The 27,755-nt window shown below is 43.4% G+C and overlaps 1 protein-coding gene across 1 annotated transcript in view; it reads right to left on the bottom strand.

Moving 5' to 3' along the window:
• RTN4IP1 (reticulon 4 interacting protein 1) overlaps positions 1-27,755 on the bottom strand; it is a 44,886-nt gene that overhangs the window by 3,240 nt on the left and 13,891 nt on the right. Inside the window, exons 5-8 of the mRNA XM_046005510.1 lie at positions 20,330-20,378; positions 13,885-14,021; positions 9,664-9,847; positions 5,714-5,806 (exon numbers count right to left, since the gene is read on the bottom strand). Of these exons, the coding sequence (XP_045861466.1) occupies positions 5,714-5,806; positions 9,664-9,847; positions 13,885-14,021; positions 20,330-20,378 (463 nt within the window). The remainder of the gene's footprint in view (positions 1-5,713; positions 5,807-9,663; positions 9,848-13,884; positions 14,022-20,329; positions 20,379-27,755) is intronic.

Raw genomic sequence — 27,755 nt, 5'->3', positions numbered from 1 at the left:
GAAGGAAGAGGGAAGAGAACCCCTCTGCGGGAGAGCTGGGGCGGGGACGACACCAGCTATGCAGGCAGAACAGGAGGCAGAGAGGTTTCCCTTCAATCCCCATTTGCCCAGCAAGAATGACGCAACGGTAGAGCTTCAAAGGGCTCTAAGTGTCTGCACGAGCCCATCGGATAGATCAGGAAGCCGAAGTGCAGGTGGCTAAGGGCTCCGAGGACGTGCAGGTGAGAGCTTCCAACGGCGGAGGCAAAGATGGAGTGCAGGACTATGGACTGCACTACTGCATGGCCTGGGTGCAGTCTGGGGACAGAAGCGTGAGTCACGGTCTGTCCCCCTCTTTCCCAGACCCTCTACCTCTGCCTCCACCAGGCACAGAAACTGCAGATCTGTAGGTGCAGAAGGTGAGGTATGTGAAGGGAGAGGAACAGATGACAGATGCAAGGCAGACCTAAGGGCTCCTGGCAGAAGGTCAAGTCCACACATGTGTGCCGGGCTCCAGGGACCCAGGCTAGGGGTGGCAGAGACATAGCTGTGGCACCACCTCCGAGACAGGCATGCCCCCTGACCTCTGAGATAGGGTCAGTATTCCCAGGCAGAAGGGGGTTTCAACTAAGGAGCTATGAGAAGACAAAAGGAAGAAGTGGGTTGTTGTTTTTTTTTTAAAGATTTTATTTATTTATTTGACAGACAAAGATCACAAGTAGGCAGAGAAGCAGGCAGAGGGGGGGGGAAGCAGGCTCCCCGCCAAGCAGAGAGCCCGATGTGGGGCTCGATCCCAGGACCCTGAGACCATGACCTGAGCTGAAGGCAGCGGCTTAACCCACTGAGCCACCCAGGCACCCCAAGAAGTGGGTTTTGCTTGAATTTGCTATTTCTGGGACTTTCTGGCCCCAGAAAACTCAAAGCTGGAAGAGAGGTGGTAAGAAGGGGGGAAGAGGATGGAAGCCACACTGCAAGGGAGGAAATGTGCCCATTCTGGAAAGCATCCGGGACTTGTCCCTAGGTCCCCCTGAAAAAGGCACTCCTTCCAGCCAGAAGGTGAGAGGAGAAACTTGACCTACATTTCCTCCCAGAAACAAGCAGCAATACAAGAGAAAACAGCAGCAGCATCAGGGCAATGGGATCCATGAGGTCCCAGTTGTGTCTGCCTGAGTCCCAGGCCTTCCATCCCTCATCATTACATCCTCTCTACAGAGGAAAAAAATCCAGCTGCAAAGAAGGAGCTCAAAGTCTGAAAATGTAATTCATTGCTAAAGGGAGGCCTCAGATCTCAAGAAGGGCCTGGGAAACTGCCCGCCTCCCAACTTCTATTTCATGTTTCTCCAGAGCTGCAGCACCCAGCAACGGTGACCTCTAGCTGCATGTGACTATTTCCATTCACCGAAGGGAAAAAAAAATGGAAAACTCAGTCCTTCAGTTGGAGTGGCCACATGTGGCCACTGGCTACCATACTGGACAGTGTAGACAGAGAACATTTCAATTACTGCATGAAGTTCCAGTGGACATCATGGCTCAGAAGGTAACTCAATGTGGCCAACCCATCTCTCCACATCTTTCACCCGACTAGGCAAAGCTCGTGGGCCCTCTGTCAACGTTTTCAATTAAATTCAAAAAAGTTACATAGGAACTGTTCTGATGCTGGCTAAAAGAAAGAAAGAAACTGAGGTCATCTCTATCATCACTCAACCGAGAAGCTTGGCTGGTCACCTAGGATCTTAAACAGATCTGTGCATGTTAAGAACATGACATCAAAGGACTTTCATTAATTACATGACGAACATATGTATACAGATAAACATACTTGAAAAGACGAAAGGGTACAAGGAAAAATACCCCTCCCATCCTGGATCCCCAGCCATCTAGTTCTCCTCTGGGAAAACCAGTGTTTCAAGTTTTCTTCATATCTTCTGAGATACGTAATGCACTGTGGAGGCAGAAGAATGGCTCCCAGAGATGTCCACATTCTAATCCCCCAACCCCGAAGATAACATACAGGGCAAAAGGGGCTTCAGAGACATGATTAAGTTCAGGATCTTGGGATGGGCAGGGCTATCCGGATGGGCCCGATGTAATCACGAGGGTCAATAGAAGGAGGAGGAGACAGGACAGTTGGAGGGAGGGAGACAGCATGATGGAAGCTGAAGCTGAAGTCATTCAAGACTGAACCCAGAATACAGGTGGTCTCTAGAAGCTGAGAAGGCCAGGGAACAGGTTCTCCCCTCCAGCCCGCCGCAAGAAGAAACACAAGCCTGCTGACCCATTTTAGACTCCTGGCCCCCAGCACCAGAAGTTAGTAAGTTTGCACGGTTTCCAGCCACCACACTGATGGCAGCTGGCTACAGCAGCAAGAGGAAAGGAATGCGTGCACGTACAAGCACATACGCACACCTATCTTCCCTCACAGCCTGGTCACTCTTAGCAGTAGCTGACTCTAGCCCAGAGAACCTGCCTTCCCGCCTCCTCTCAGGCCTGAAAGACACTGAAAAATACAGGAAGATTTTTGTGGACAGAATTCAAACCCCACCTTTCTAAATGTTTAGATGGCTATTTAAGCAAGCAGAAAACAATGAAGGTTGCATGAAGGATTTATTTTTTTAACTATTACTGCCTCGCTCTTTTTTTTTTTTTTTTTTAAGATTTTATTTATTTATTTGACAGAGAGAGATCATAAGTAGGCAGAGAGGCAGACAGAGAGAGTGAGAGGGAAGCAGGCTCACCGCTGAGCAGAGAGCCCGATGTGGGACTCGATCCCAGGACCCTGAGATCATGACCCGAGCCGAAGGCAGCAGCTTAAACCACTGAGCCACCCAGGCGCCCCTACTGCCTCGCTCTTAAAGATAGAAATGGTGGTTGAAGGAACTGTCCTAGAAGTCAAGAGACCTGAGCCCTTGAACTTGTCACTTGATTCATGGGGCTGTCATGAGATGTAAAGGCAGGATGGGGGTGTGGGGAGATAGCAAGACTAGACATGCTCTAAGTTTTCTGGTTTCTAATCTCTGTGCGTGCTAACAAAAAAAGTTTGCTACACAGTATGAAAACAAGAAATGTTTATTGTGCCGAGGGACAAAAAATGCAAAAATAACTGTAGGCAAAAGGCACAATTTTGGTAGCAGGCCACTACACTCAGTGTGATAATTATAAGTCATTCTTCTCTGTCCCCTCTTGATACAAAGACCATCTCTGGAATACCCGAGAAACTGGTTAACAATGGTTGTGTCTGACAAGACAAGCTCTGTGACTGAGGGACAGGAGTCAAAGAAAGATTTCAGGAAGTAACTTTTCCTACCTTTTCAGTTTTGAACCTTAAAGTATTTCAGAAGAGTAGGTTCTTTTGGTTCGTGTCTTCACACTGTCAAGAAATAACCAGAGCTCCTCTCTCAGGTACCCATTATTCACCAAGTGCTCAGCAAAGCTTAGAAGAATCTCAATGTCCTCATCCACTTAATCTCTACAAGCCACACACCAGAGAAGCTGACGTGCTCGGTTATCTGCTATAGCTTCCCGGCATGGACAAGCACCTTCCCACACCCACAATGAGGCAGGACGCACACGAAGACAGCTGGCCTGCTCATGGCACCCAACACACCAGCTCCCACAGTCCCAGAGTCCTTCACTGTCAGAGGGGACTCCTGGGCCCAAATAACCCTGGTCAGGCCAAAAGAATATTCCCTCGCTCACCCTCGTCTGAGGACACATCAAGGGCATCTTTATTTCTACCTTGTCCTCTTTTAGCCATTCTGCCAGTTATCTGCCAAATTTAATAGTTACATATACACAAGTCTCCTCTCTTCTCTGTTGCGTAAATAGTAACTTCCAGGTAGAGAGAGAGCGAGTCCCAATATTTTGAATACAAAAGAGTCATGGTAAGCCCGTGGACAGCCTGGAGCCGAGATCGGGAACGGCACGACTGCACAGTATGTTGCTGGAGGATGGGGATGTCTCTCATGGTGGGGCTCCAGTCACAGGAAAGAGCATGGAAACTATGGGCCACGTTACTTAATGAGAGCTCACTTCCTTCTTTCTGGAAATAAAATAAGCATCCTATAGGAGGTGAGAAGAACCTTAAAGAGGTACTTACTTATAGCCACCATAAGGCCAAGACCTGGGACACATTAAGACTCAGAAGTCTAAGAAAAGGCACGCAAATTTGAAACCACAAAATTTAGGAAATGGTAGCAGGACATTTTCTATCATATAGTCCCGTGGCTATGTAGAATTAAAAAAAAAAAACCTATATGCACAAAAAGCAGCTGGTAGGTCCTAAAGATATTTCCTTCCAAAATTAGAGCAGAAATAGGAAATGGGCCATAAGGGGCAGGTGCCAGCACAAGGAAGCCCATCTCAAGGAGATCTTTCCAAGTGGCCCTGTATGGATCACACGGTGGAAAAGCCAGCCCTACTCCATCCCCTTTCCCTGCCCATCGTGAAATGTCAAGGACAAGGGCGCCTGGCTGGCTCAGTGGGTTGAGCCTCTGCCTTCGCCTCAGGTCATGATATCAGGATCCTGAGACTGAGTCCCACATCGGGCTCTCTGTTCAGCAGGGACCCTGCTTCCTCCTCTCTCAGCCTGCTTCTCTGCCTACTTGTGATCTCTGTCAAATAAATAAATAAAATAAAATAAAAAAAGCCAAGGACAAGACAACTTAAGCTAAAGCCCCAGATCAGCCTCCAGCACTAAGGATGCAGCTGAATGACGGAGAGGGAAAAGCACGGGGCTGGGAGTCAGGAAGGGTCCCACTCCTGCAAACCTGAACATGTCCCTTTCTCCCCCTAGCCTGTTTTCTCATCTGTAAAATGAGAATCATTTTACCTGCAACCTCAGGCAAACTTCTATGGCCTATAAGGGTCTCTACCCTATAATTTCATACAGTCTCTTAATAAAATCATAAGCATCAGCACCAGACTAGGAATTTTCCTTCCAGGTTATTCTTCCAGAGAGAGAATGTCAGGGCTGTTAAGACCATGTAAAAACCAAACTAAACAGTGGTCTGAAAGGCCTTCTGACAGCCAAAAAGGGATAATCCAACTACAAGCAGCAATCCTTTCCCCACAGAGTCCGTGCAAGACAGACGCGAGCCATCAGAAACACCAACCAGTGGTCCCCACCAAGATCTCCATCAGTCGTCTCCGGCGTCCCACCCACTGACCCTCTCCGACAGACCTCAGATGTACTATTATCTGCCCTCCAAGTGGGTTACACTAGCTGGCGAACAGGAGACCTGGGGACCCGAGTCCTGGCGCGGTACTATGTGAGTTGAGATTCCAGAGTATTTGTTCACTGGGCTCCTCTGGAAATCTGGTTCCCTCCGGAGCAGCTTCACCCTTGAACTCTAGACGCTCCAGAGCAGTTCTGTAAACTCACAAGTGTGTCTGGACCTCTGTGCAGACATTACCTTGGTGGTGCCTTCTTTTCAGGACATTACCAAAATAGCAGTAGCCCAGCTGTAAATGCCAGCTCTGCTACTGTCTAAGTGTGTTTGAGAAAATCATGTAAGCTCGCTGGACCTGCCCCTTCGCCTATAAAGTAAGAGGGCTGAACCAGATGGTGTGGGTTCTTTTTCAGATGTAGCCGTCTAGGTCTAGGATTCCCATGGAGACAGAACCAAAATACAGCACTTAAACGTAGCCGTGGACAATAGCATGTGCATGGACCACACCTGCCCCCAGAGAGCTCCCGTCCAGGGGCTGCTCCAGCAATCCGAGGGCCCACACGTACCTTTCCCTCATCCACCAGTTTCGCGATGTCGTCTAGATACACGCCGCTGGCCATGAAAAAGGCCCAGCGATAATGGACTCCTTGCCAGAAATGCTAAAAAGAAGAAAAGAAAACACATCAAATACAGGAAAGGATAAAATCTCATGGAATGCAAATTTAGGGGAAAGCATTTTCTGGACGATTAAGACAGACAAACCAATTTCCTCTTCATTATGAAACAATGAGCTCTATGCCCAATGCCTCAGCGCAGTGACCGACAGAGGGGACACTCATAAATAAACAAAGATATATTCATGTGAACTCGGGCTTTTTTACCAAATTGTAAATGACAAGCAAGTCAGCACAGGAAAACTGTCCTTAAAAGGAGAGTCTAAATAGTCTTACAGACTCGATTCCTTCCTTCGGAGAAATTAGAGACTAAGACCTCTCAGCTTTCTCTCCTAGGGTTTAAACAAAGCTCTGAGGCACCAGAGAAGAGCTTTTAAACCTAACTTAAGTATGCTTAGGGGGCAGTAAGGCACCAAAATATGATCTTAGACAAGAAATCCGATCACAGATTTTTTTTTTTTTTTTTTGGAATAGAGTGGCTTCAAGGGCAAAACAAAGTGTAAAATTCCTTTCGCATCATGGTTGGGTCTTCCCCCTACAGGTATAACGAAGTCTCAAGCCACCGAATCTATTATGGGACAAAAGGTCTCCAGATAAAAATAAGCAAAAATCTGCTACAAGAGAGTTCATGACCACTTTACTGCTATACCCACTTTCAATTGTTAGTCTTTCTGTCAAAAGTAGGCTAGGCCATTATCAAAGAACAACTGAACTGAGGTTCTCTAGGATACATACCTCGATGACCTGCCCAACTCACCTTCACCAGATGGGAGCTATCCAGAGGTATGGGGTTAGCCAGAACCATGCGGCCTCCCTCTATGCACCTGCCTGTCTCACAATCCCTCAGCATGAGGTGCATACAGTGGTCAAGTGCAAGGGAACTCCCCTGCTACTCTAGCTCAGCACTCAACAGCTGTGTTTATAGGTCAAGCTGCCTCTTTCAGCCAGTTTCCTGGCCTAAAGATTGGTGAGACCACTATCTTGCTCACAGGGTTGTTGGAAGGAGTAAATGAGAATGAATGCAAAGTGCCTGATACATAGAAGGTATCATCTGTATAAAGATTTATATTTATTATTCAATGAATACTTATCTAGGGGTACCTGGGTGGCTCAGTAGGTTAAGCCTCTGTCTTCAGCTCAGGTCGTGATCTCAGGGTCATGGGACGGAGCCCTGCATCAAGGCTCTCTGCTCAGCGGGGAGCCTCCTTCCCTTCCTCTCTCTCTGCCTGCCTCTCTGCCTACTTGTGATCTCTGTCAAATAAATAAATAAAATCTTTAAAAATAAATAAATAAATACTTATTTATTTGTTTATTTATCTAGTGCTGGAAACAAACTTTACTGAGGAAAGGCTGGGGCACCAAATCTGAGTTTCAGATCGTAGGAAGACAGACATAACCAAGCTGCTCTCTGGGCAGAACTTTGCAATGGTTGTACCAGGAATGGCTTACTGGTTTGGATGAGTGACCCTGTAATTTACTATCTAACCTGGAACAATTCTGAGAGTTAGAGGAGTCATCATTAATAATTATGCCAGGACCACAGCTGCAAACAGAGCCATCTCACCCCAGATTAGGTGTGAGGAGGTTGAGTCCCCTCAGCCCACAGCGTAGCAACACAGAGCCTGGGCTGGCAGAAGTCTCCGGATAATTCGCTCTCAGCCCAGAACAGCCTCAACCTCTATTCAAACATGAACAATTTTCTATGGGTATCACAGCAGGAAAGAGGCTGGGGAGCACTGCTCTGGGCAAATAAAATTAAAAAACAAAAGAAAAAAACCACCATTTGAAGGCACTGCCGCAACCCAAGCGTACAGCAGGCCTGAATAATTACTGTCACAAAAGACCTGTCCATGTACTTCTCCCTAAGGCCTGGCCTCAGACAATTAAAACATTCTGGTAACTGTTTGGGGTTTTACAGAAAAGAACAGCAATGGTCAAAAATGCCATGTCTATAATTCTTTATAGTGTGTTGCCCTGTAAAGTGACACTTTTTGGTCGGCAACAGCAGAATTTTTATACTCTGCTCTAAGGGGCCTGTGTCTTTCTTCCAGGCCATTACAGGAGAAAGTAAACCAAAGCAGGCAGGAGTCTGGAGTATTACAATGAGGCTTTAAACTGTGCACATTCTCAGAAAGACATCAGAAACTACTTAAAAGGTTTTCACATGAGATTACCACTATCCTCTTTCAAGTAGGAGGAAAGAGAAGATGCCTGTTTTACTCTCAGAGGACAACTCAGAAGGTTAACTTGTAAGAGGTCTCACTGAAGTACAAACTGTGAAATCTTAAAGAAAAGTTAAACTTATATTTTGAAGCCTGGGTTTTCTGAAAAGAGAAAGAAGAGACAAAGGACAACTAAGAAGCCTTTCTCCGCACCAAAGCGCCCTGTGGCCACTGCTTCTGGTTGCTGGCTAAATCAGATGAAAATCAAGAACCTCCAGTACAGGGCCTGGCTTGTTCACCTCTAGCAACATACACCCTTCCTCGAAGGGTGCCGTGGTCTCCACTGTCACAGCCCTCTAAGTAGTTAGTCAGTCCACACAATTCAAGAGGCCAAAGTCCTAAATTTCACCCTCAAAAAGGTCCCAAGTTAATTTCTAGAATAAAGAAGACACTGAAGGCAATCACCGAGTGGTTCGTTCCAGACATACAGATCAGTAGGTGTTGGTTAGCTCGGCATAATGACTTATAACCTTTTTACCCACTGAGGAAACTTCCAGTCTTTTTCTTGACTCTGAAGTATTTTGTATAATTTTTTAAAAAAATAGAATTTTTATATATATATATATATATATATATATATATTTTTTTTTTTTTTGCCTATCACTTACACCGTTTCAACTAATTCTGCTAATACAGATTTCAAGCCGATGATCTAGAATTGCCAAGAGTGGATAACGTGAAACGATCTAAGCCGTCCCCACCGCGAGGACAATAGGCTCTGGTGTTAGGCAGAGAGCGTGTGCTCAGGCTCTGCCATCGTCCTTGCAGCTGTGGCTGCTGTGCGCTCGTCCTCAAGGGCCACCACACACTGCCTTTGTCCAGCTGCGGGATGGAGCTCCTTCTAGCTCTGGTAACAGGAGCTTCAGTCAGCAGAATCAGGTAGACTAACTGAGTCTCAGAAACACCCAGAATGCCATCAACAGCTCGACTGAATCACAAGGGATGTGCAGTGTTAGGACAAGTTGATATAATACTAGAAAAAGCATGATGGTTCTATTTGCCTTTGTGGTCTTACTAAAGTAAGAACACAATTTCCTTTCGGTTTCTGAAATTCAAAAAAATGCCCACGGACCTCAACAGGTCTGGAGGACCCGGGCTAGAAATCACTGGCACATCCCAATGAGGCTACCACGAAAACAGCTGGCTCTACCCGGTCTTAATAAAGCCTCTGCACTCACACAGGAGAGCCTGTATGTGTTAAGACTGGTGAAACAGAGTGAAGACCACCAGGTAGAGGCAAGAAGGAAGCAGAGATGTATCAGACAGAATCAAGATAGGTAACTGCTAATAATAAAGCTGAATATTTAGTAAGTTTTATGCACTAGACATTAGACTGAATTCTTTACATGGATTACCTCATTTAATCCTACGACACGCAGAAAGGAAGATACCCTATTAGTGTCATCTTGGAGGTAAAGACATCAGAGCTTAGTGACACAAAGTAACTTGCAAGTTACACAGCTACTAAGTGGAGACCAGAATTTGAATTTGGTCAGTGTGAGGCTCCAGAGCCCATACTGCAGCCACTGTGCCATGCTGCTCCAAGACAGAAGAAACTGGCTAGGGGGAAACCAGTTTCCAGAAGCAGGAGACACTGCCAACCAGGACTCTCCTCCCTACCTTCAATGCCTTAGAACCCACGGTGACTCCTGTCTGCAGCATGCCGTCTGCGATGCCCAGTCGGTCCATGTTCAGGAGAAAAGGGGTCACCAGAGTCACATATGTGGCTCCTGACCATTTCTTGAGAAAATTTAAAGCCCATGTTTCAGTGGACCCACCAACATTATCAAGAATGAAATCAAACCTGGAGACCAAAAGAAAAATCAAATCAAAACATCCTCGTCTGTCTTTACATATGGCTCCAATGCCCCCTTCCTTTCCATTGCCAGTCAGCGATCGGGTGTATTTCAATGACCGCTCACAAACCACGCTGCCCCATGCCATCCGGGGGGGTGGGGGGCGAGGGGGAGCTTGCTTTTATGAAGGAGAAAAGGGCACCCCCACTCACCCATTCTGGCTTTTCTCCAAACTAAATAAAATGTGACTAATTTTTTGGTCATAAAATTGTATCATTTTTCTAGTTCTTTAAGGATGACTTCAACAAGTGGTTCTCAACCGAGGCAATTTTGGTCCCCAGGGACTTATTAGGCAATGTCCGGAGGCATTTTTAGTTGTCAAAATTGGGGGAGGTGGTGGGAAGGGACTCCTGGCACCTAGAGGGCCAGGATGGTATTTACACACAGAATGCACAGAACAGCCCCCCACAACAAAAATTATCTAGTCCACAATGTCCATAGTTCAGAAACCAAGCTTGCCAAGGTTGAGAAACCCTGACCTAAGCTTTATGGAAAATTGCAAAGCTATCCATCCAATCTAAGTCAAAGTATCCTTTAGTGCACTTGAATACTTGAAATAAAGTATAAAAGCTTTCCATCCACAGAATGATTTGCTTTTATTCCCTCCATAACCAGAACTGCTCATAGAAGCATCCTCTTCATCTGGAATTTACTCCTACTTTTTGGCTTCACTTACAGCATCAGGACAACGTAAAGACAAATTAACAATCTGTTCTCAGTCTTCAATTGTGTTCTCACATGCCCTCAAAACCCAGTCCTATGAACTGAGGAACTGAGACACACAACTCCTTAAAGCTAATCTCAACTTGCTATAATCACTGCATTTCACTTACAGGGGATAAAACCCAAGAATGCTTTTAAATATTTTTGTAAACAAATATCTACTCAGAAAATGTATGCTTAGGATGCCAAGGTGGCTCAGTCAGTTTAATGTCTGGCTCAGGTCATGATCCCAGGGTCCTGGGATCAAGCCCTAAGTTGGGCTTCCCTGCTCATTGGGGAGTCTGCTTCTCCCTTTGCCAAACCCCCTGCTTGTGCACTCTCTCTAAAAAATAAGTAAAATCTTAAGGAAGGAGGAAGGAAGGGAAAAAGGAAGGAAGGGAGAAAGAAAATGTATGCTTATCAGTTAAGCAAGTTAATAAGTGAATTCTGTTCTGGTAAATCCTTTTTCCCTTCTAAATTCATCTGGATGAAGTCAAACATCTAAAATCAGCTTTAGCCAAATTTGTGGATCTTGAGCCTACCTTTCATGGAACAAAAATGAAGAAAAACAAGTAAAAACTGAAGGAAAGGAGAATGACTTTACTCAACGACTACTCTTTTCATTAAAAAAGAACAGAAAATTATTTTCATGAGTTTAAGTTTCCATTTCATCCCCAGGTTTTGAATAAACAAACGGGATGAAACTTAATTTAAATAAAACATACAGGCAGCCTGGTATTCTAGAACAGGCACTGACTGAAAGAGAAGTCCAGAGACAGGCCGTAGACTCAGCTCACCCACTGACGCTTAAAAGTGGCGTGACCTTGAGCATGCAAAATTCCTGAGTCCTCTGCCCCTTAGAATCTCAAGAATGACATGATCAAGTTGGACCTAAATGTTTCAGAGCCCTTTCCTGCTGTAATAGTCTAAGATTTAAATCTAAAAAGCTGCTATTTGAAAGGAGAAATGAGTGTATTCTTGGTGGACTCAGAGGCCAATCTCCAGGCAAAGGTTACAAAGGTCAACTGTAACCAAAGTGGTCAAAAATAAGTAAAAGTAACAGCCTGGCATCTGCAAGCTAGAGAGATTCCCCTACCAGAACAGAGAGAGCAAAAGCGGCAAGACCACGGCGAGAGAGGCAGAGGGGCAGACCAGAGCCGACTCTGGGGGCCAGCCTGAGTATGCACCCGATTTCCACTGGTCAGGGCCTCCGTTCTCTGGGGACAAATTCCAGACACACGTACAACTTAAAGTAGATAGAGGGGAATGGGGTGGCCTCTGCCTCAGTCTCATGCTGCTATTCCTAGAAGCAGCAGGAGACAGGAGATGAACTGAAACTCCACTGTCTAGAAGGCAACTGGCAGAGGCCCGGAGAGATGGGGTCCTGACGCACAGGCAGGAAGTAGCTAACATCTCTGCCAGGGACAGGGGGACTCCTCAGTCCCTCCGTGTTCCTGCCACACGGGCTGTGTATTTGCTGTTATTTCGACCTGAATAAGTGCTCTTCTCCTAGATTCCCTCAATCATGTATTGAATAAATGTTTACTGAGCACCCAGAATGTTACCACACTGTTACAGGTGGACGGATACAGTAGGGGATCCCCCCCGAAAAAAATCCCATTCTCCTGGCTTGCTCTGCAAACCTTCTGCTCCAAGGCCCCAGAGGCCTTCTTAAATGCCCCCCTCTTTTTAAGGATTTATTTATTTATTTGTCAGAGAGAGAAAGAGGGAGAAAGAGAGAGAAGGGCAGGCAGAAGGAGAAGCAGGCTCCCCCTGAGCCAGGAGCCCAGTGCGGGACTCAATCCCAGGACCCTGGGATCATCACCTGAGCCAAAGGCAGATGCTTAACGGAGCCACCCAGGTGTCCCTCAAATTCCTCTTTTTCAAACATCCTCTCCCAATCATTTTTTTCACTCTTTTCCCTCTATCAGTGTTCTTGAGAGCACTTACCACTGACACCTCCCTGACTGGAATGGAAGCCCCATGGAAGGGCTGGTGGGGGGCGGGGTGTCCTGTCTTGTTCAGCACCGCAGCTGTTTGCAGCCCCGCCTGGTGGAGCTGAAGAGGCTGCAGAGCTGAAGGAACCAGGATTTGCTGGCTCCTCGGGGCTGCACGGCCATCCCACTGTTGGAAGTGGGTACTGCTGGCTAAGAAAGGCTAGGTAGTGTCCAGTGGGGGCTCCCCTCTGTTTTCTCTTTTTTTTTTTTAAACCCATGAAAATACCACTGACCCATGAACAGGTTCGAACTGCACAGGACCACTTATACCCAGAATTTTTTTCAATAAACACAACACATAATGTAAATGTATTTTCTCTTCCTTATGATTTTCTTAGTAACCTTTTCTCTAGCTTACTTTAACAATGCAGTATAGAATATATGCACAATATATAAAATACATGTTAATTGACTGATTATGTTATTGGTAAGGCTTCTGGATAATTTAACACTTAATTTAATAATTAAGTGTTAGGAAAGTCAAAAGTTATATGCAGATTTTCACCTATGCGGCAGTCAGTGCCTCTAACCCCCATGCTATTCATGGGTCAACTGTAAGCTGCTACTCAAAGTGGACAAGAATAACTGCCTTCTGAAAACGAACAGAGAAAGGGGGGAAACCGTTGAAAAAGCAGCAATCAAACATCTTTCCAAACACTGCTCAGTTGTGTTCTCAGCCACAGTGCAGTCCTGGCTAGACAAAGACAAGATTAATAAGCACCCTCCCTAGTTCTGCCCAAAGCACAGTCAGGAACAACAGGGTCTGAATCACGGAGTCTGCTCCTGTTTGGTACAAACCAACCCACAGCTGGACATTTGGATGCACCAAGAACATCCGCAGGGCTCTGATTACCAATACTTCTACTGCCTTGGTTTCTCTGATGCCCTTGTTAAGCCCAAACACGGACAGAAAAATGTTCAGTGCTAATCAAGTATTTTCACGCACTGCTCTCTATTTGCTCCTGTGGTGACAGATGCCACCAAACCGAACACAACTTCCAATTCTGTCTTCAGACCTCTTATAGGTAAACAGTAAGTTAACTTAGAAATTAACAAAAGACCATGCAAGCAACATAGTTTCCTCAGGACACACCACATCATGTCACGGTGCTGTATGAACATCTGGAATTCAAACAGAAACCACCCCAAATGACTCTTTTTGAGGTATTTTTATTGATTCTTTTCTAAGATCCCGACGTGATTACAAAATCACCAAACCGTTCAGGCCTGCATGATCAACTGTCCTTGTTCCCACTTCCCAAGGTGAACACTGTCCCAGTACATACGGTTTTAAAGACTTTAACTGCTCTTCCACATTTCCGGATTTGTAATCAATTACATCATCCGCCCCGAGCTTCCTTACAAGTTCACTGGCATCCTGAGAGCAAACTGCTGTCACGTGAGCACCCCATGCTTTCATTACCTGTCCAAAAAAAAGGGGAGGGGGTAGAAAAATCGACTATGTGTCTTAAAAAATAGTTGGCACCCATGTGTACATTTTTCAGACTCATCTCTAAAGAACCCCAAGTGCTTCGTCTTAACAAGAACTACAGCAAGCCACCTGTCAGACCTAATAAAAATGATTAGACTTTGATTCACCAAGAATAAAAATAAGGTGTTTTAAGTCTCTCTTTGAACGATATGCTCCTCCTCTAGCCCTTCACTTTCCTATAATTTCATTGTGGAAGAATCCAGGCCACAGAGAGTTTCCCAGGGTCTGGGATTTCCAATTGCACACTCAGGGGGCAATTCCACAGGCTGCTTTGTTCCCTGTGTTTTCTGTTTCAATTTTTTTACAAGACTGTGGATAGTGTTCAGCAAAATCGCAGGGGGCATGTAATATCTGGTCACTGCTCTTAAGATCTTAGCAGCTGTTTAACAGTGGTTGCAAAACAGTGATAGTCTAATTTTTTTCAATACTTTTATAAAAATTATTTTTTCAATAATTTTATAAAAACTCTCTTCATATATTATTTTGCTTATTCAGGTGTACAATTCATATAAGAAAGGCAAGATGAATAACTGTTTTCCCTTTACCAGTTTATAACATAAATTGGTACCCTATCATTTTTAAAAGTGACTTTTTTTCTTTTAGGTTTTTATTTATTTTTCAGAGAAAGTGCATGAGTGGAGGGAGGGACACAGGGAGAAGGCTCTGCGCTGAGCAAAGAGCCCAACGTGGGACTTGATCCCAACATGTTGGGATCATGACCTGAGCTGAAGGCAGACGCTTAACTGACTGAGCCACCTAGGTGTCCCCAAAAGTGGCCTTTAAAAAAAAAAAAAAAAATGAACTCATGGATTTAAATGTATTTGAAGGGCTTTAGTCCTTTGTAGTACTATTACTGAAGCTCAAATTGTCACATCTTCGAGAGTTTCTTCAAGTTGGCTCCTAAGTCTCTCTGATATGACTCAAGTTAGTCTTTGAGAGTTTTCCTATTTAATGTATTCTAGGCTCATTCTTGTACATTTTGTCCCCTAGATCTAGAATCTGCCATTTCTCCAAGAAGTCCTGCATTCTTTTAGTGAGCAATGATCTATCAAGAGATAGCTCTACACAGAGTATCTCGAGTTCATATTGATACCTCCAATTCAAATTTAAGACTACAAAGCTTTTCCTTAACTTCTTTTCTATTACCTCTGTATCTCTTTCCTTCCATACCTAAAATCCTGACTGTCAGAGACACAGGGGATGACAGAATTAAAATATGCTATAAATATCCGTCTGTCCTACTGTATATAACACACAGCATAGCCTCTGAATAATACTAACATCATCATTATTATTAATACAACGGAGCTGATTAATGAAAGTATTAGAACTTTAATACATGCTCTCCCAGTTTTCCTCTGCTTTTAATAAATAGTTGTGCTGTCTTGAACCTCGTCAGAGGATAGGCTGTTACACAATGTACTTTAAGTCCTTGGTTTTAGTTCTACAGAAAAATTTACATTTCACATTTACCACCAGCCCTTAATGTGATCTCTCTCCAGTCATTTTGGTTGTCAGCTCTAATGCGTTTCTCAGAAAAGGAGAACATATTCCCCGAGTTCTCACAAGTTATTAGCAGTGCACCAGTTTTGTTATATATAAAATTAATATGGTCTTAGTATACTCTTGCTTGAGTGTCTTCAAGAGGTTACTCCATTTTCCCCCCTGGCCTTACAGCACTGCAGTCAAAAAGTCTGATGCTAATCTAATTTTACTTCTAAGTCACACGATTTTTTTTTTTAAAGGTGTCCTAAGGATTTTTTTTTTCTTTTTTAAGTAGGTTCCACATCCTATGTAGAGCCCAATATGGGACTCGATCTCACGACCCTGAGATCCAAACCCGAGCAGAGATACTCAACCAACTGAGCCACCCAGGAGTCCCTTTTTCTTCTTCTTTGAAAGCCAGTTAATTTTACTAACTAGGGTTTTCCTTGATATTGCTCTTTCTAGGTCCATGTTCTTAGATAAGTACTGTGGTCACCTAATATGTAGTTTCAAATCACTTAATTTCAGGAAGATAGGGAATTTTCTTGAATTATAGATTTTAGTGTTTATTCTGTTCCCTTGTTTTGGTTTTCCTCTTCAGAGCCTACTACCCATACATCAACCTTCTTTCCTAACTTCAATATTTGGCACTTTCTCTTGAATTGGTTTTTCTCGGTTTCTTTTGTGATTTAAAATTTTTCCTATTAATCATATTTCTATTTAGGGCAGCATTACGTATTCTGTTAATTTGCTATTGAATTCCTTCTGGTTTAGTCTTCACTGCTAAATAATTTTTTTGTTTACTTTTACCCCCCTAAGATTTTTTTATTTGTTTTACTTTCTATTTGTTTTATTTTCTATTTGTTTTACTTTTATGCCCCTAAGATTTTCTGAAAGTCTTGTATACTTTTAGTTTTTTAACTTGTTTTGAAATGGTACGTTACATTTGGGGGTGCCTGGCTGGCAGAGTAAAGGACGCAACTCTTAATCTCGGGGTTGTGAGTTCAAAACCCACACTGGGCGAAGAGCCAACTTAAAAAAACAAATATTGTGAGTTACATTTGATCTGTCTTATGGACATGTTTTCTGACATGCTATAATCTCTAGATATGTCGTTCTAATCTTTATTCTCATAACTTTTTCTTTTAACGATTTATTTATTGTTGCAAGCACAAGAGAGAGCGAGCACATGCATGACCAGGAAGAGGGGCAGAGAGAGATACAGACTCCCCGCTGAGCCGGGAGCCCAATGTGGGTCTCCATCTGAGGACCCTGGGATCATGACCTGAGCTGAATGCAGATGCTTAGCCAACAGAGCCACGCAGGCACCCTCTCATAATAACTCTGTGTTAGATATAACCTGGATATTTTCCTATTTCTGTTTTTACCGTATTAAAATATTTTTGTTGTGAAATGTAACACACACAGGAAAGTGCATGGAATATAAACGTTATTACAAAGCAAACCGTATTCTAAGCATCACTTTAGATTAGGAACTAGACCACACGCCATGCTCCTAAGCATCTTGCTTTCCCCTTCCCAATCATAGCTCCCTCACTCCTTTAGAAGTAACACCACCATGCAGACTATTATGTGCCCCTTTTTGCTATTCCCCCCTTTTTAGTTTAAAGAGTTTTATTCCCTAGGTAGGCATCTTTAAACACTATTGTTTAGTTTCACCTGTTCTTGAATGTTATTAAATAGAATCATATAGGCTGTGTGACTTCTTTCACTAATATTCTGCTCATGAGATTCATATACCTCACTGTGTACAACTATAGTTTTCATGACTGTATAATATTCCAGCGTAAGATATACCACAGTTTACCTGTCCATTTCACTGTTGATAAACATTTGAGTTGTTTCCTCTGGCGGACGAGATCTCTAAATCTGGTACATATCTTTTGGTGAACACATAAGTTAACTGTACAAATAATTGTAGGGTATATTCATAAAAGTGGAATTGTTGGGTTGCCCTAGGGCAATTCATATTCAGATTTAGTAGATGATACTAAATGATTTCCCTAAGTGCTTGTACCAATTTATACTCTAACCGATAGTATTTGGTATTTCTCTTTTTCTCCCACTCTCCCTCCTTTTCTTTTCTTCCATTTAGTTATTCATTAAACTACATTTGCTCAGTCTCTGGACTAGGCCTGGGTGTCTTAGTCTGGGCTGCTCCAATGAAATACCACAGACTGGGTAGCTTATAAGTAGAAATGTATTTCTCATAGTTTAGAGGCTGAAAGTCCGAGATCAAGGCATCAGCATGGTCCCATCCTGTTGTGAGCCCTCTTCCCGGTACATCGCCAGTGCCTTGTGTGTCCTCAACATGGTGGAAAGGCTATGGAGCTCTGCTGAACCTCTTTTTGGGCATTTTCATCTCCCAAAGGCCCTGCTCCCTACTACCACACTGAGCATTAGGACTTCAACATAGAAATTCAGCAGGGTCACAAACATTTAGACCACAGCAGTATCTAAAGAGGAATTAAAAAGAAGTCAAGCTGTGCATGCATCCCCTAGGAGTCCTCTCCCCTTACCCCTAATTTAGTTAGCAGGTGGCTGGAAACTCCAGCACTATCTGGGTCTTCAAAAGAGCTGAAGTGGGGTCTGGGATAGAGATCATCGCACCCAAAGTCTCTCTGCTGGAAAGTGATGTGGCAGAGCTTCTGAGTATGGTCACCAGGCTGCAGAAAGGGTCTCTCCCTGCGTATTGAGGGAGGCTTAATCAAGCCCTCTTCTCAGAAAATCAGTGAAATATTTGACCATAACAGTGCCGTCCTGTTCCTGGAGGCTCAAGGCACTGTTTTGTTTTCTTGTTTGAGAATTCATATAAAATTTTATAAAATTCATATAAAAACTTAAAATTCAACACTTCAGCAATTTTAAAGTGTACAATTCCTTATGTACATCACCATGTTGTACAACCACCACCACTGTCTAATTCTAGAACATTTTTCTCAGCTCAAAAATAAACCCCATGCCCATTAAGCAGCCATCCCCCTTTCCTTTCTCCCCCAGCTCCTGGCAACCACTCATCTGCTTTCTGTCTCTACGGATCTTCCTCTGGAGAGGATATAAATGGAATCCTACAAAAGGTGACCTTCTGTGTCTGGATTCTTCCACTAAGCATAATGTTTTGCAGGTTTCTCAGTGTTGAATCATGCATAACTTCATTATTTTTCATGGCCGACTATGATTTCACTAATGCGTAAACCACATTTTGTTCATTCATCAGCTGACAGGTATTAGGGCTGCCTGTACTCTCTGGCTGCCAGGAATATGGGTGTCACTATGAACATCTGTGGACCAGTTTCTGTCTGAACAGGTTTTCATTTCTCTCAGGTATATACCTACAAATGGAACTGCCAAGTCATATGGTAATCCTATGTTTGACATTTTCAGGAACCACCCAGCTGTTTTCTGTAGCAGCTGCAGCATTTTACATTCCCACCAGTGTGGATGAGAGTTTCTGTTTCTCTACCTCCCGGTCAACATTATTTCCTTTTTTTTTTTTTTCAATAGCCCTCCTAGTAGGTGTGAAGGGAGAGCTCACCAAGGTTTTGATTTGCATTTCCCTAATGACTAATGATGCTGAATATCTTTCTGTGGGCTTATTGGCCATTTGTATATTTTCTTGGGGAGGCAGTCTATTCAAGTGCTTTGCTAAATTTTTAATTGGGTTGTCTTTTGTTGAGTTGTAAGAATTCTTACCTATTCTGGATGTTAGACCCTTATTAGAGAAATGATTTGCAAAGATGTGACCCCTTTCTTGATGGTGCCTTTTGATGCACAGAAGCTTTTAATTTTGATAAAGCCCAACTTATCTGGTTTTTTTCCTTCTGTTGCTTGTGTTTTTGATGTCACACCTAAAAACCTGTTGTCAAATCCAAGGTCATGAAGATTTACTCTTGTTTTCGTCTTAAAAGTTTGATAGTTTTAGCTCTTATATTTAGGTCTTTGACCCAGGGTTATTTTTCACATACGATGTGAGGTAGGGGTCCAACTTCATTCTTTTGGATGTGGATATCTAGTTATTTCAGCACCATTAGTTACATTAAAAAGACTATTCTTTTCCCTATTTAATGGTCTTGCCATTCTAGTTAAAAATCAATTGGCCATAGATACAGGTTTTTATTTCTGGATGCTCAATTCTACTTCATTGATCTATATGTTTATCTTTATGCCAGTATCACATTGTTCTGACCACTATAGCTTTGTATTAAGTTTTAAGATCGAGAAATGTGCATCCTCCAACTTTGCCCTTTTTAAAGACTGTCAATTTGGGGTCTTCTTCAATTCCATACGTATTTTAGGATCAGCTCGTTCATTTATGCAAAAAGGGCAATTGATTTTGGTAAGATTGCACCAAATCTGTAGATCATTTTGGTGGAACACTGCTGTTTTTACAGTATTTTGGCCACTGCATTTCTACATACATTTTAGAATCAGCTTATTCATTTCTACCAAACTGCAAACTTCCCATCCACATGCACTGTCCCCAGCCTTCCTCCCTAAAAGATTTCCTACATTTGCTATAGAGGACAGCCACAAACTAACGCATATATTAAACCACTGGAAAGGTTAATGCTTCCTTCTATGTTAGGAAGTTCCCTCCTTAGAAGAGCAAGCTGAAATTATAATGAATTTACTGAACTTTTCATGAAAAAATTATTTCTCATATGTGAATTTATAAACTCATGGAAATACTCTTTCTAGTCATAAGATTAAAAAACAAAACAAAACAGTCTTACCTGTATAGCAAAAGTACCAACTCCACCTGAAGCACCCAAGATTAAAACACTGCGATGCAAAAGAAACTACAATTAGGGAAAATATTAGGTCAACATAACTGGATAAACACACAATAGGTTTTCAACATGAGCTGGCTCAAAGATAAATAATCCCAAAAGCAAATAATCATTCAGTTTCCAAAGATTATATGACAAAAGGATTTTCATTTTAGGTTCACCAAGAATCTATAAGTGCTTAAAGCTAAACATTCTATGAACTCTTTACCAAGAATACCAAATACCAAAAATACCAACATATCACATTTTTTTTAAGCTGTGCAGACAGTTCTTGGTAACATCTGCCTTACAATTTTTCCAGGCTAAAATTACCACAGTTTTCTCTACAGGAGGGAGCTCTGGGATCCTTTTTTAGCGTGTTACAGTGGATTCAGTAGCTCTCTAAGAAAAATCACATTCCCGACCACATTCCTGCCGAAGTGGAATAAATGTCTTTTGTTCAGACATGTCCCGACAAGCTCATCAATTTTCATAAATGGAAATCAATCTTATCCTCAATTTGGCTTTCTGTTGAAACAGATGTATCTGTCCTATCAGCACAAGCAACCCTGGATTCCAGGTTTTTACTATGTCTGCTTGTCGTAGGTTTCTTTTCCCTCTAGATCAAGGTGTTCAGCTTAGAGCTTACGGATGAGTTGGGGTGAGGTGCATGGGGGGGCGGTGTGAACCCTCTGAAATTGTGAACTAAATCAAATAACATACAAAATTTGGTGGGATTCTGCAGGCATGCACTGGGGAAGAGAGGGATCTAGCCTAATTTTCCCAAAGAAGTACGGGACCCAAAAGAGAATCACTGCTTTATGTATTCTTACACTTTCTTCTCGAATGAAGCCAGAGCACAGGGAATTGACTATCTGAACTGTGTAGATTCAGGTCCCTAGAAAATTTGTACTGAACTGCACTTTGGTGTTCTGCTACCCACCCAGAATGAGGGACATTATCAAATGTGTTCGATGTTTGATACCACATTAGCTAAGGAGATACTGTTGAGCGCATTCTTCATTTACTTTATAAGTATGCATGGAACAACATTCTTCTAAAGACTACGTGGTGGGAGTAGCTGAGTTTCTATCTGTCACTGTAAACTTCATAGCTGCTGCCTGTGGGTCTCCCTCCCCCTCCTTCGCTCTTTGCCTCCATCTCCTCAGCTCTGTACCTCAATCACTCTACTCCAGCCACACTGGCCTTTCCTGCTGCTCCTGGAAGGTGCCAGACAAGCCTTCCATGTCAGGGCCTTTTCAGAAGGATTTCCTTTGTCTGATTTGCTGTTCCTCACATATCCTCAAGGCTCTCTCCCTCACTCCTATCTGCTCTCTTCATCTTACCTTCTGTTCCATTTTATTGCCACTGATACCATCTAACAGCCTACATCATTTTACTGTTTTGGGAGTTTGGATTCCATGCCTCTCCCACCACCATTAACAGGCCAGTTCTGGGTTCCCATCAGCTCAGTCCCAACCCAAAATGACTTCTTCTCTCGCAGCTTGTTTCCCTCTTTGACTTGATGGCTAGAAAGTGCAGAGAATTTTGCCACCTATCTCTAGCAAGTGCACAGAACCTCGGGACATGCATTCTGTCTACAATCTTAACCCTAGTTTCATTTTGTGTTCTTCTCTGTTACCCCCAAATCACAGAAGGTTGTTTGTCACCCTTTTGGGTCTTAAAAGTTACTAAAATTTCTGAGCCAGCTGTTCCCTTTGAAATTAATACACTAAATGTAATTAAAGCAAGTCTCCTTGTAAATTGTGTTCCTTCCAGAAAAAATTACTTTTAATTTTCAAAGAATTATAAATTGCCCAGAATGGGAAAAAAATTTAAATAAGAACCCTTCTAAAATCCTTCAATTCATACATTAATAGCTTGAGTATTTCCTAAATGGGGATAGAGGGCAGGAAGCATTAAAACTGCCTCACAGATATATCCAAAAATTTATTCATCCAGCGGCACCTGCATGGCTCAGTCGACTAAGGGTCTGACCTCAGCTCAAGTCATGATCTCAGGGTCCTGGGACTGAGCCCTGCATAGGGCTCTGCACTGAGCCGGGAATCTACTTAGCCCTCTGCCCCTCCCCCGGTTCATGTTCTTTCTCTCTCTCTCTCTTTCTTCCCTCCTTTCCCACCCTCACTCAAACAAACAAAATCTTTTTTTTTTTTTTTTTAAGATTTATTTATTTATTTGACAGAGAGAGAGATCACAAGTAGGCAGAGAGGCAGGCAGAGAGAGAGGAGGAAGCAGGCTCCCTGCAGAGCAGAGAGCCCGATGCGGGGCTCGATCCCAGGACCCTGAGATCATGACCTGAGCCGAAGGCAGCGGCTTAATCCACTGAGCCACCCAGGCGCCCCAAACAAACAAAATCTTAAAAAAAAATTAATTCATCCATGAAATATTCTACTCTTAATCTGGCCCATTCTTACTTACAGAAATGTAACAAGTCAAGTCATTTAAATCCTTCACAATCTAATCCATATCTCAACTCTGATGTCTCACCATTTTCTGAAAAGAACTCTCCATCTCAGTCACCCTGGCCCCCCACTCTTATGCCCAAGTCCTGTGCACACTGGCCCATTTCTCAGGCTCCCAGATGCCTTCACTGCCTGGTAAGTTCTTCTGGCGCTTGAAACCAAGCCCCAGCTTTCCTGAACAGCACCTCTAAGAGGACGCCAAAGGAGGTATTAGTGCCACACGTTGTTAACTTTCCTCCCCTGTACACTTGCTTCCCAAGCTATTCTGGAAGGCTTCAAGGGCAGAGACCTCCTAGTAGGCCCAGGACTAGGCACACTACCCTGTGTAGCCGATGGCTGATGTTTCTTGACTTTAAAATTCATCTGAATCAGCATTTTCTCCTGCAATCAAGACAACAACTGCGACTACCTCAAGTGAGGGAATCCCCGGGCTGTTGGGAAGACTGCGTTGAAACTTCCTCCAGTGAACAAACGTCTGAAATTCATTTCTACTTCTCTCCCTGGGAAGGCTGGATTAAGAGGACAGCAAATATAATGCTGCTTAAGGATCCAACTGCCAGATACATCTCCAACCTTATTATTGTCATTCATCGCTTCCCCATAACTCTGGATCCAAAGCACCATCACTCCCCACACAAAAAGCAAACATGTTTTACAGCCATGCTTGGCAGGAGTGGTTCTACAACAGGGACTTCAGTTCCTGTTGGCGCCGCTTGATGGCGCCCCCAAGTGCAAAACGGGCAAGGAGCAGGCCCGTTGAAGGACCACATGAAAGATGTGCAGACGGTCCTTCTCTGGCCCTGCAAACTCCATGTTTGGGGCAGATTCAACCAGGGCCTGCACTTGTCTTCAAAGAAAGTCCCCCAAAAGAGACAGCAGGCAAAATGAATTTTCAAGCCACAATAGGCGGGTTAGTCCTCCGTGGTCTGAGGTCCTGGGGCTGAACGAGCTGTTCTCTTACTCCTCAAAGCACTTCCAGCACAAAGGGAAAATAGCAGCGCTTGCTTACCCTGCTTACCCCCAGTGGCCCTTCACTGAAGTGCTATACAGTGCAAAAGCTTTCTACCCAGTGTGCTAGAATGGGCACCCTGTATATTCAAGCCTCACTGAAGTAGAGGTCTATTTGCTGGAGGGAAGAATACTGCTCATTGTAGAGAGTATGTGCCCCAGAAATACTCTATTTGGAAAAATCACTGTGATTCAAAATTGCCAAGCTTTTTAATCACGTTCCTCCCTTACTTCCTAAGTTCACATGTGAAATCCATGGGATTTGGACTATGACAGATATACAAAATATGGAGAAAGCGGGAATAATTATTACACTGCTTATGCATCCTGAAGCCTTAAAATTTGATTTTCTCTGTCACTTCTGCCCAATCTCTCAACTCTACCTAAACATACATTAAGGTATTAATTCAGTGGTGGCTTCTTTTCCATGGCTGAGTCACTTTTTACTTAGTATTTTGGGCACCTAAGTGCCTCTACAATCACACAGTCAGTATTCCAGCCGTAAGAGGCAAGGCATCAACACTCTGGCTGCCTTGCAGATAAAAGAGATGAAACCGACTACAAAACAGACTGAGATCCAGAAGTAAGGAATAATCTTTCAAATTTCTATACCCTGGCCTAGCCCCAAAAAGAATGTCAGAGCTAGATATCTAGAGACCTGGGTTCTAGTCCCAACTCTAACTGAATCTGCAGGCCTCATACTCATCTCCTATGAAAAATGAGCATCACCCCAGGAGTCAGTAAAAAAGGAAAGTTGGCATTTTCAATCTTATTTAAGCTTATACATACTTTCCCTGTCTCTCTAACACAGACGTATATGACCTTTAGAAATCCCCCCAGACCATGTACTTGTGGGAGGAAAAAAGTCACATCACAAGATTAGAATACCCTCTATTTAAAGTCCTAATGGAAGGGGTGCCTGGGGGGCTCAGTCAGTTAAGCATCTGCCTTTGCCTCAGATCATGATCCCAGGATCCTGGGATTCAGCCCCATGTCTGGCTCCCTGCTGAGCAGACAGTCTGCTTCTCCCTCTCCCTCTGTCCATCCCCCCACTTGTGCACTCTCTCTAATAAATAAATAAATAAATAAAAATTTTAAAGATTTTTATTTATTTGGCAGAGAAAGAGAAAGAGTTCACAAGCAAGGGCAGTGGAAGAGGGAGAAGCAGGCTCCCCGCCGAGCAGGGAGAACAATGTGGGGCTCAATCCCAGGGACCGGGATTATGACCTGAGCCAAAGGTAGCCGCCTGACCGATACCTAGGCACCCCAATAAAACCTTTAAAAAATAAATAAATAAAGTCCTAATGGCTCAGAAACAAAGAGGAGTTAAACATGGCTAACTCTTCCATAAGTAGAAACAAATGGTCTTTAAAAACTAAAGAGGATGTTAAAAATATATTAATTTCATTTTTAAATTTCTCATACTACTTTTAAATTTGGGGAAAAAAAGGGGGGGTGAAGATAGCAAAGTATAACATAATATGCTAAGTTTACTCCCTAAAGTGAGTGAGAAACTTCATCTGAGCAAGTAGAATAGAACTACAAAACAAACCAACGACACTTGGCCGAGATAGCCTGGATTTGTGTGTCCCTTCCTAAGCCTCCGTAATTCATGTACACATTCCCCAATTTGCAGAAGAGTTCATGTGTGAATTAGTGGTTTGGAACTTTAAACACATTTTCCCATGAAAACAAAGCTATTTATGTATGTTGGCTCGGTGCCCAGGGTAGTCATTTATTAAGGTTTAGTAAACCCACAGTGGACCAAGAACCTCATACACAGTACAACAATGATTCTGTGGGAAACGAAATTTAGAATTTTAACCAGGAGTACTGGGAACACATCTCCCTGAACAGGACAACCAGCGGGAGCCATACCAAATCACTGGTTCCTTCAATCTGGTGTAGAACAGAGAAGAAAGGAAGGAGGAAGGAAGGAATGTTTATGATGGCAATAACAGGAGGGATAAGAGACAGAAGAAGTATAGTCAGCTTTACCACGGAACTGAGAGGGTTCGGGACACACCACCCCAAAATACGGCATCTTGGCATACTGAGTATTTTAAGCTAAAGGAAGTTGAGAAACAGCATGTACATGATGGACTTCTGACCTTCTGCACTTAAGCAGGTCGTAAGACCCTCATGTGAGAGGGCGGTCCTATACCTGGAGGACAGGGACATCCTTATCTCCAAGACAGAAGGGTACAGTGAGGAACCAGAATGAACAGGCCTTGCTAATTTCCCAGTTGACTATGCTTAGCTCATACCTTCTGATCACCTTTTTTTTCTTTTTGGAAGACAGTTCACTCTTCATCAAATATAGCATAAAACACAGGCTTAACCACTTCTTCAGATCCTCCATTCCTTATGAAGGTCTCCCCAGCACATAAAACTCGTATTATATAAATCTGTGTGATTTTGCCTTTTTAATCTGTCTCTTGTTATAGGGGACCCAGGCAAGAACTTAGAAGCGTGGAGGAAAACCGTATTTTCCTTCCCTGCTCCAAGCCTTTTACTTACACAAAGCCCTGAGAGGAGCCCTAGCAAAATACTTGTGTGAACATAGATTTTTGTAAAATTTGCAAAAGATATGCTAATGAAGGATGGCAGAATATGCTGTCTTTGGCAGAAGGATTATTTTGAGCTGAAGGCAGCTAAGAAGCAGATACAAGAAAGTCCTGGGCCCTCCTGTCAGCCTAAAAGCAGGACATCAATTGTTAAAGGTGAACCTCCCCTCCTAGCTACCAGGAAGGGCAAAGGTTAATCCCCGGGGATAACTTTAGACCCTCATCAGTGGAAAAGGAACCAACTTAAATCTGTATCACAAATTTTACCTTGCATTTCCTGGCAACCTCTTCACAACCCTCCTTCCCTACCTGTTCCTCCTCTTTTGTCTTTAGCCGAAGATGGTACTTTAGCCTGAACTCTAAGCTACCCATTTGAGGGCCTCATTTTCCCCAGGTAGCTCATGTACCTGAGGTACACATGTTAATAAACTTCTGGGTTTTTTTTCTCGTTAACCTTTATTACAGAGGTCTCGGTAGAGAATTCAGAAAGGTGGAGGGAAAATGATTTTTTCCTTCTCTATTAACCACAATCAGTTAACATTTCCGTCTCTTTCCATTTCTACACCCTCCATTACCTTGCCCCTCGTGACAAGTAACAGTAGATTTGGTGGGAGGGAAGCGGATTTGGAAATACAAATGCTTTGGGTTTAGTGGAAAATAGTGATGTGGCCCATGGTCCTTTCTGGATGGAGTTAAGTTACCGCAGGCTGCCTGGCTTAAGAATGCCTTCCAGGAATATTCCTGCTTCCCACTGAAGTGACACAACGAAGCATCAGCAAGTTATGGTCTTATTAGGATAAGACTAAGTATCATGGTACCTAGCACTAGATTATACAAGCAGTGAAGGAGGAAAATGGTTAAACAAGGTTTGAGACACATAGAACCTGAAGCTCATCTCCAGAAAATTCCTCCAATTATGAGACCTGTAAAAACTTACAATATGCCACTAATAAAGTTAATTCCTAGATCAGGAGCTACAACATGCAGGCTACCCCAAGGGTCTAGCCCACATCATAAATCTCAACTTAAGTCGGTCTGCACTTAACACCCATCACAGTCCTCCAACTCCGCTGTGGCCAGCTTACCTTACCCTAGAAAACAGGCCAGGCTAGCCTTATAAGGAAATCACGGGCCTCCTAGGCAATCATGCCATTTCCCTGCTGCCTCTTCTAATGCTCTGTAAAACTCGCTCTTGCCCAGAATTCCTCAGGAAAAGTGTTCCACTGCTTGTGAGGCACTGCGCTCCGCCATCTAGGCATGCTTTTCCCTCGAGTGAAGGATAAACGCATCACTACATGGTATTTTTTTGTCATCTGATACCACCACATGGAA

This window comes from Meles meles, chromosome 5, assembly GCF_922984935.1.
Source record: "Meles meles chromosome 5, mMelMel3.1 paternal haplotype, whole genome shotgun sequence".
Taxonomy (NCBI): domain Eukaryota; kingdom Metazoa; phylum Chordata; class Mammalia; order Carnivora; family Mustelidae; genus Meles; species Meles meles.
Note: the sequence above shows the minus strand (reverse complement) of the source record. Positions and strands in the feature narration are given on the sequence as shown.